The 8,981-nt window shown below is 57.3% G+C and overlaps 1 protein-coding gene across 2 annotated transcripts; it reads right to left on the bottom strand.

The window, feature by feature from the left end:
* Positions 1 to 148: 148 nt before the first annotated feature.
* EXOC3L1 (exocyst complex component 3 like 1) lies at positions 149 to 8,945 on the bottom strand. 2 transcript variants are annotated; one of them, XM_031615197.2, is made up of 13 exons: positions 8,293 to 8,945; positions 7,283 to 7,443; positions 6,190 to 6,409; positions 5,259 to 5,919; positions 5,019 to 5,136; positions 4,725 to 4,850; positions 4,405 to 4,505; positions 3,942 to 4,052; positions 3,696 to 3,825; positions 2,582 to 2,704; positions 2,148 to 2,303; positions 1,783 to 1,907; positions 149 to 1,308 (listed from the first exon to the last, which is right to left on the bottom strand). In XM_031615197.2, the coding sequence occupies exons 1-13, from the start codon at positions 8,333 to 8,335 to the stop codon at positions 1,122 to 1,124; spliced, it is 2,262 nt and encodes a 753-aa protein (XP_031471057.2). In that variant the 5' UTR covers positions 8,336 to 8,945; the 3' UTR covers positions 149 to 1,121. The 2 variants fall into 2 exon arrangements, with proteins under 2 accessions (XP_031471057.2, XP_031471056.2); XM_031615196.2 differs by lacking the exons at positions 7,283 to 7,443; positions 8,293 to 8,945 and having other exon boundaries at positions 6,190 to 7,274.
* Between the last annotated feature and the right edge of the window lie 36 nt (positions 8,946 to 8,981).

The raw sequence follows: 8,981 nt of genomic DNA, 5'->3' as shown, positions 1-8,981 counted from the left end.
GGTTTCCCCCAAATCCCCCATCACCATCCTGGGCTCACTTGAGTGCCAGGAGCCATCCCTGGGATAATCCTGAGCATGGGGATGTGGTCCCTGCTCTGTGCTCCCCATGCCCTGCTCCCCTGAGGCACATTGGCTGGACACAGGTAAGTGATTGCAGAGCTCAGGTCTTTATTTTTGGCATCAGTGCCATACAACAGCAGTGGGATCAGGCCCATCATAAGGCAGAAAGAGGTGGCAGAGCATAGAATTCAGCCCTTCCACTGCCCAAGGTGCCTGCAGGGGTGGCACAGCTGTGCAGGCCAGGCAGGAGGAGGAGGCAAAAGGAAGCTGTGTGGTTCCAAGGAAGCAGAGCACACAACATGCTTTGCTCCTCACCTTCCCCTGGCATATAAGGAGAAGAAGACCAAGGGATGGAGAGCAGCAGAGGATGATTGTGCCCAGGAAGATCTGCCCATCATGGAGGAAGCTGGGACTCATTTCACATTCTCCCAAGTACTGAAGTCTTGGACTTTGATGCTGTTGTAAATGTTGACCAGAGAGCTTGGGCAGATCACTAGAACTCAGGTCTGTCCCTTCATGCCAGCAGGGAGAGAGTTGATGGCAAGAGTTCTGTGTGTTCCTTCTCCTCTCTGGTCATTAGCCATAGTGAGCTGGCTGAGATCCATGCAGGACCCAGCTGGTCCTGTAAGACCACGTAAGCCTGGGTCTAGCAGTGCTCCAGTTTTGGAGCTGTGGTGAGAAAAGAACCAACACACAGGTCACTCTGCCTCTCTGGATGCACTGGGAATTGCTGCAGCTCCACAGAGATTTGGCCTCACCCCAGCTGTAGCCCCCTGTCCTTTGCTCCATTGATCCTCTTTCTCCTCCAGGCAGTAAGCTAGACCTAAGCAGCCTTGATTTTCTCCTGAGCCAGGTCTCCTAGGTCTGCTTGGAGGGTTAACAGCTCAGCAAGGCAAGCTCAGAGCAGGATGTCATGTATCCAGACTGTCCCAACACAGGGCAGGGTGTGGGGATGCCCTGCGTCCCTCCATTCTCCCCACACACAGCCTTGGAGCTGTCCTGTTCGGTCCATACATCAGTGGGGCAGTGGGAAGCAGGGCTGTTGCAGGCAGTGGGATGTCTCAGGCACACTTGGCCTTGCGCAGGCAGAAGGGCAGCTCAGGTGCAGGGACCAGGATGGTGCTGAAGATGGGCCGGTAGCCTTCGGGCAGAGGCTGGGGGTTCTGTGCCATCATTTCCAGCACCACGTGTCTCACATCCTTGGAGATGTCACCCCGGAGGTCCAGCAAAGTGGAGATGTGCTCATCGCTGGGCAGAGAGCAGGAGGTGAGCTGGGAGCAGCTGGCTCACAGCATCATCCCCTGCAGCCCTGCTTGTGTCCCTCAAATCTCCCATGATCCAGAGAAGCTCAAGCTGGGGAGAGCTGGAACTTCAAACCAGCTGATTTTTTAATCGGCTTGAAAGTAACCCCATAAAACTTTTAAAGTTTTCATCTTGGCACTTCATGGATTTTGGTCAATTCTGACATTTCCAATTAGGTGATTCGTGATGTCTCACCCTTTTGATGACTAAATACGGACAGGTGAGCGCCGCAGCAGAACTGCTTTTCCTTTTCCATCTTTGTCATTGGGTTTTTGCAGGAATCCCTCAAATCTGGGTCATGGCAAAAAGAAACCTCACAAAGGAGGGAGCCCAGGTTTCTGCATGCATGCTCTCCAGCCCGAGCCTGGCTCCCCAGAGCAGTCATGCCCAGTCACAGGTGAGCAGAGCTGAGTTTCCTACCTGACATCGGGGTACTTGGTGATGAAGCCCAGCACCTCTAGGCTGAGTAGCCCTGGATCTTTGAGGCAGATCAGCTCCCGCAGAGCAAACACGGCCTCCAGGCTCTGCTGGCTCCTGTCCAGGCCCTGAGAAGGGAAGTGTGACCTGGGTGAGCTCCCAGCCAGCTCCCTCCCATCTTGGCTACACAACTACCCTAAGTGTAACAGCTGTTCGTGGGCTGATGCAATTCTCCATCTGCTGTGAGCTGCAGGAACAGCTCGTAGCTCCTTGCACTCACCTCGCTTATGGGGCTACCCCAGGGCTTGTGCAATGCCCCACTCTCACAGCCCAACCCCAATTCCCCACCACATTCAGGCATCCCTCACCAGGCTGCAGAAGAGCTCCCGGAGCTGCGTGGCGTCCTGCAGCAGGCGGTCACACAACTGGCCCCTCTCCTCCTTGCTCTTGCACACCATCTTCTTCTGCATGAGTGCCCTCAGGTATTGGCTTGCCACCAGGAGCTCACTCTCCATCAGCAGGACCTGAGCACCAGGGCAGAAGAAAGCTGTTAGCTCTGGGGGTTGGCCACAAATTGCCCAGGAGAGGGGAAAGGAGGCGGAAAGACATTTGAATTTGGGGCAAATCTGTGTGATGGTGCCCTATGGGATGCTCTGGAGGATATGGGACATCCAGCAGATCTCTATTCCCCTCCCAGCACCCTTTGGGCTGTATCCCGAGCCCTAGCACTGCAACCAACTGCCCAACACCCTCATCCTGCAAACCAGCAGCCCATCAGAGGGAAGCCCTGCAGCAGCTGTACCGTGAAGGTGGGCTTCCTGACGTGGGAGAATTCCTTCGTGTATTTGTCGATCACTTCACACATGCTGTTGACCAGCTGGGACCCAGAGAGCCACTTGCGGGAAGGCAGCTGCACGTAGAGGGGCTGAAATGAACACAGGAGAAGCATAAGGTGCCCTGCACTGCATTGCTCTTGTAGCAGTTCCCAGCTGAAGAGAGGCACAGCATCCCATAGCACCTGCCCTCCTGCAGCCTGGCAGCTCAGCCAAGCCTATTGCTACCAGAGGGTCCTGCTTGGCAAAAGCCAACATAAAACAGTGATCTACATCAGGAAATGGATGGGAAACATGAGGACTGACATTCCTGGGTCTTCCTGATGCTCACAGGTCAGTGTTTTGGGGCTTTCCCTGGGCCACAGAGCTTCACTCTCACTGCTGGGCACTACACCACAGCCAGCACCTGAGATCTGGGGCAGCAAGCTGCTTCTCACACACTTGCTTTTGGCCTGCCCTGATGCAGTTTTAATTTCTGCTCCTTTTCCTGTGTAGACATAACATGCTTTTGGTTGGGGGTTTGACCTCTTCCTCCCCTGCTGTCCTTGTAGGCAGGACCTTCCTGCCTAAAGGCACAGTCTCTCCATAGTGTGGCAGTCTCCAAGCTGCTCCTTTGTTTCCATGGCATTCACCTTCCAGCCCTAAATAGCAATGCCATTAATTTTTCCAGATTTGCTCCAGGCTCCAGGAAAGCTAAATTTGACTATGCTGGCAGGAAACGACTCAGGCAGTCACGCATGGGTTTGTATCCTCTGCACGGATATGCTCCCTCCTTGGTTTTGTGCCACGAAAGAGCCACAGAAAAGGAGTGCAAGGGAAGCCAGGTGGGCTGTGGCTCCCTGGCCCTGTCAGTTGGTGGGCTTGGGGCCATGTGCCACGGTGATACCGGGTGGTGCTGGCAGGCTGGTGGTAGATTATCAAGGTCTAGGAGCTATGTTTGAGGGATGATAGCTGGCTGAATGCTGCTTGCTAGCATGGAGCACGTGGCCTATAAGCTAAGCAAGAACAGGGTAGCGATAGTGCTGTTCTTGCTGGGGAGGGGTCTTTGCATCCTTAGCAGCCTTGGGCTGTGGATAAACATACTTGTAAGTCAAGGAGCAGCTCCTCCAGCAGCAGCTGGCAGGCTTTCTTCTGTATCTTGTCCAGAGCAGCCCGGAGGGATGCAGGGACTTCTCTGCAAGAAGCATTGGGGTGCAGAGAGGGGATAGAAGAGCTAGGAGAGAGAGAGAGAAGGGAGGGGACAGTTAGCCCAGGATGTGAAGGAAGATGGAGAACATGCAGCTTCCTTGTGGTGGTTATTCTGAGAGGCAGCCATGAGGCATGCATTACCTGAGAGCCAGGTTGTTGTTGAGCATGGCCAGGAGGTAGGGAACATAGTGCTTGGGTACGGTCCGATCCTTCTGGTGCTCCTTCCCACACTGCACGAGGACTTCCCTCAGGCTGCAACACAGCCAGTGATCCGTGATGGGCAGGCAAAGCTCCTGCCACAAATGCCCAGAGCTAGGATGCTGTTGCAGCACCTGGGGGAACGTGGGCCTCCCACAAACCTCCCAGCTCACTGCTGCCAAGCTGGCAGTGGCCTGTTCTTGGGCAGTATAGGATAGCTGGACCCATTCTGGATCCCCTAGGAGTCCAGAGCAGGGCTCAGCACCACCAGAGAGGCGCTTGGGGCAACACACCCTGGGATCTGGTGGCCCCCAGGAGCTGGGACACAGCCCCGTGGGTAGAAAGGCTGTGCTGTGAGGACCCAGGGTCTGCAAGGATGGGCAGAGGAGGGAGGGGTTCCACTGACCGTCCCAGAAAAGCCTCGAGCTCCTCCAGGGCCATGTTGTAGACCTTCTGCTGCAGAGAATCTGTGATCAAGGAGGCTACCTGGATATTCTCACTCAGCATCTGTGCAAGGAAAAGAGAGTGGAGGTGAGTCAGGGGCAATGGCCCCTTTTGGGGTGCTCTCAGCACGGCCTGCCCCAAGCTGCACCCCAGAGAGCACTGAACACAAGGGAAAAGAAGAGCCCGACCAGATCTCAGAACAACGTGACCCTGGACAAGCTACCAAAGCAAAAGTGCCTGGGGCAAAAGTGCCTGGGGTCAACCACAGTGCTGGGCACCCACCTGCACCACAATGACAGGCAGGGCAGACTGGAAGAAGCCCTGATGGTCCATCTCAGGTTCCTCTTCTCTGAACCACTCCTTGAACTCCACCTCCAGGGTCCTCTGCATCCACTCGAGCACGCTCGCCTGTGGGATGGATACCCACCACAGCCAGTCCCAAAATCAGCTACCAACACCCCCAGACCCAACGCACAGCCCAGCAGTGAGCCCCAGGCCTCATGCCAGTGTCAGAGCAGATGCCTGCATGGTGGCCATGCCTGGGAACCTACACCCATTGCTGCCCTGCTCGCTCACCTTGACTTTCTCCACGTATTTCCTCTCTGTCTGATCCACAAGCTCAGGGGAGATCAGGGGGCCCAGAGAAGAAACATCCACTTCTGGGAGGAGGTCAGGGTGACCCATCACCTCCGGGCTGGAGGGCAAAGGTGGGACAGGGCTGTGTTTGCCTGCAGTTTCTACACTGCCCTCCCCAAGGTCCCCAGAGGCTGCGTGTTGGTGACAGCCTGGTTCCCTGCCTGCAAGGCAGGTGCTGACCTGGGGTACATGCGAAGCACCCATTCGAGGAGGAGGAAGAGTGCCTGTTTGTCCAGGTCCTCTCGGAGGATGTCCTGGAGGTGGCCACTGAGGGCCCGGTGGTACGTGGCAGTGCAGACACTGAGGATGTTGTAGTGTGCTGGGACACACTGGACCATCAGGTCCTTCACCACACGCAGCTCGAACACGATGTCCCTCTGCAGTGCAGCGAGGTGCCTGGCCAGCCCCGGGCCTTCAGCATCCATACGGATGGCATTAAAGTGAGCTGCTGTGATGGTCTCCTGGAGAACATTGTAAAACTTCTGTCTCCAGCCCTTCGGGCGGCCAGGAGGCAGGAAGGTGGCATCCAGGAGTAGAGTGTCATCTATTTTCTCCTCCCGCTCAATGATCCTGATGGCGGTGACAAAGAGAACTGGGTCCTCCCGCACCAGCTGCAGGCTGCTGCTCACGATGCCCCACAGCTGCTTGGCCAGGCTCTCGTTGAGCTCTTGCAGACAGCTGAAGTAGGACAGCACAGTTGCCTGGGCATTGGAGAGCCCACGAAGGTGCAGCTGGGAAAGGATGTCATCCCGGAGGTGCTCCATCATCATGAGCTCTGCGTGGGCCTCCAAGAGGTGCTGCTCACGGAGCAGCTGCAGGGTATGGGAAAAAACCTCATGGACTGTGGGAGGAGAGATGCCAGGATTGAGCACAGGGTGGGAAGGGGGTGTGGGCACAGGTTAGAGGGAGATCACGAGGGGAAGGTGCTCCTGGGAGGACAGTGCTGGGAGGCAGGGGCATCTCCATCCACAGACTTTCCAAACCCAATTGGCAAAGCCTGCACAACCTGCTCTGACTTTGCCACCAGCCCCGAGCAGAGCCCAGGGTTGGACTGGAATAACTCCAAGTCAACTTCCAGCCTAACTCCATATGGACTGAGCCAGTGCCCTACCTGAGAAGAGCTGGGGCAGCACCTGGACCACAGAAGCCAGCTGCACGTGCTCTGCCATCAGCGCCCGCATCTGCTGCAGGTCCTGGAAGCGATCTGCGCAGTCGAGCAGGGCCCACCTCGCCGCCCCCATGTCCTGGCACACGCTCTGCACCTCCTGGACCGCCGACCGCAGTTGCTCCAGCCCAGTGCTCACCCCCTCCAGGTAAGACTGCACAGTTGACTGAGGAACAGAAGAGGACAGAGGGGCAGCAGAGAAGCTCTTGAAGGCTCTGTTTGCCCCCAGCCATGTCAGGCCACTCTTGCGTGCCGTCCTCCAGCCCCAGAAGCTCAGATCTGCCTCTGCCACTATGCTGTCCCCACTCACCATGATCCCAAGTACACACAGCATCAAGAAAGCTGATCCAGCAGCAGAAACGGCCCATTTCACCCCTTCTGAATGTGCTGCATCACAGTTTACCGTGACTGTTTGCGAGGTTTGGGGTGTCCAATGGCTACTATGCATGAGGTGAGAGAAGGGAGGGCATCCCTTTGGGGTCACCAAGGCAGCAGGGTGAGCAGTAACCAGATGTCTCCTTTCAGTTTTAAAACCATTTCCAAAATCAGAACAATCAGACCGCTCAGGTTGATTGTTCTTCAGGTTATGCAGAAAGGGTTCACAGTGTCACCCTGATCAAGGAGGTGTGTGCATCCTTTATCTCTGTGTGCAGAAATACTGCTTCTCCTGTGTGGGCTTTGCAGGCAGGGATGGGGCTGCCTCCTCCCAACCGTGGGGAGGGGGATGGGATCACGATGGGGAGCACTGTGTCCCACACGTGGGATGTGTTGAACACCCTTAGTGCATTGTTTTAAAGGACAGACAGAGGCAGAGGAGGCTCATTTTGAGTAGGGCAGGGGTGGTACCAAATCCTAAAGAACTAAACCTAAACAACTGCTTTTCTCCCACCAAATGCCAGCCAAGGCTCCCACCAAGGATAGGGTTTTTCCCAGAAGTGGAAAAAATGATGATTCCATGCAGAAGACCCTGGCTGGGATCCGTGCTTGGGGAGGTGTGAAGCTGTGAGCACCCACAGGGGGGGACACGACAAACACCCACCTTCAGCCGGGACTGGATGGAGCCGTTCCTCTGTGTCTCTCTGTTTCTGTAGTGCCCGAGCCCCTCCAGTTTCTCAGGCCGATAGAACACCCCTGAAGCCCATTTCAGAGCAGCTCCTCTCGCTAACTTCTCAGCCTTTTCCACCTCTGGCCACTCCTCATCTGGGGATGAAGCCAGGGGTTAATGAGCAAAACGAAGCCTCTCCTTGCAGGACAGGAAAGGCTCCTGAGGCCAGAAACAGGAAACCATTGTGAGCGGATGTTCAAGCACACCCAGATATGGGAAACTGGACAGCAGGGCAGCAAGGAGACATCCTGGGAGGGCTCCCTGACATCCCACAGCCATGGATGGGGCCACACAGTGGACAGCAGGCTGCCCCAAGGAGCTGTCATCCAACCCACCAGCTTGGGGTGCCACCCTGAGGTGACCCAGCACGACAAGGACAAGTTGCCCAAGGGGGTCTTGTGCCACCTGGGCAGGCACTGAGTCAGCAGGTGGCACAAAGAGCTGGCACTGCCTGTCCATGTGGCACTCCTGGAGGCAGTGGTGGCTCTGCCATGCTGATAGAAGCAGATCCAGGCTCCTGGTCTCCTCGGTGTTCCAAAGGCACCTGATGGCTTGCGTGGGGCTGTCTTCTCAAAGAGTCCAAACAAAAGTGTCCAAAACCATGCCAAGGGCTGAGGGCTGTGACCCAGCCCATCTCCAGGGCTTGGTTTCACTGTTTGTTTCATCATCTCCCCCCTTCCCAGAACTGGGGCTCCCTGCACTCCCCCTCCACCCCCCCAAGGATACCACCCTGCCCCCAGCCGAGCTCCCCCGCAAGGACACCGCTGCGGCTGGGAGCTTCCAAGGAAGAGCAGCGCATCCTTGGAGGGTGGGGAACTCAATGGGAAGGGCTGCAGCGTAGGGAGAAGGTGGCAAAGCAGGGACTGGGGGAGCGTGAGGAGCACGGAGCGGTAGCCCTCCTCCCCTGCCCAGCACCGCGGGGGCTGAGGTATCGTCCCCGTTACCTGTAGGGCTCGCGCAGCGCTCGTCCTTCGCCGACATGCCCATGGTCTCACCGCCGCTGTGCGCACACGAGTGGGGCTGGGCCGAGCGGAGGAAGCCGACGGCCGTTTCCTCCGGCACACGGCGATCCTCAGGGGCTCATTGTGTTCCCGAGGACGCGCTCAGGATGTCGGGGCCGGAGGGGGAGCAGGGGAAGGAGGATGGACGTACAGAACCGCCACACGGCACGCGGCCCCCTATGATTCAGGGAGAGCCCCTGGGTGCCCCCCGTGGCTGCTAGGTGCCCAGGGGCTCTGCTTTGTGCTGGAGCTGAGCTTCTCTGACTGACAGCTTTGTCTGAGATGTGAGCCCACCACGAGGCGCAGCGGGGGTTTGGTGCGTTCACGAGGTATGGGAAGGTGGCTGGGTGATGGCTTGCAAAGCTTGGGGGCACGGGTTGGCCACGGCTGCTTTGGTTAACGAGGAACGGGACGTCTTGGGGCCACCGACCACCTCCCCAGGGTTACGGTGAGGCACTGCATGCGGCGCTCGAGCATCCCCCGCCCCGAGAAGCGGGGAGCGGTGGGCTCAGGCATCGCACACCGCCCCAATTCCGCCCTGCAACCCTCGGGAGCTCAACAATCCGGAGGCTCGCCGCAGCCCACAAAGGAACTGGGAATCCCGGAGCGAAACCCGCCCCGCCCCGCTTCGC

The sequence above is a fragment of the Phasianus colchicus genome, chromosome 13 (assembly GCF_987193195.1).
Source record: "Phasianus colchicus chromosome 13, bPhaCol1.hap1.1, whole genome shotgun sequence".
NCBI classification, from domain to species: Eukaryota; Metazoa; Chordata; class Aves; order Galliformes; family Phasianidae; genus Phasianus; species Phasianus colchicus.
Note: the sequence above shows the minus strand (reverse complement) of the source record. Positions and strands in the feature narration are given on the sequence as shown.

What these genes read in the sequence shown, in the direction of transcription:
- EXOC3L1 (XM_031615196.2), bottom strand. Translation starts at nt 6,691, where the DNA reads ATGCATAGTAGCCATTGGACACCCCAAACCTCGCAAACAGTCACGGTA. An exon ending in GCTGCCCCAGCTCTTCTCAG is followed by an intron (nt 5,920 to 6,189) that starts GTAGGGCACTGG and finishes CTCCTCCCACAG; the next exon opens with TCCATGAGGTTTTTTCCCAT. An exon ending in TCAGGAAGCCCACCTTCACG is followed by an intron (nt 2,304 to 2,581) that starts GTACAGCTGCTG and finishes CCTGGTGCTCAG; the next exon opens with GTCCTGCTGATGGAGAGTGA.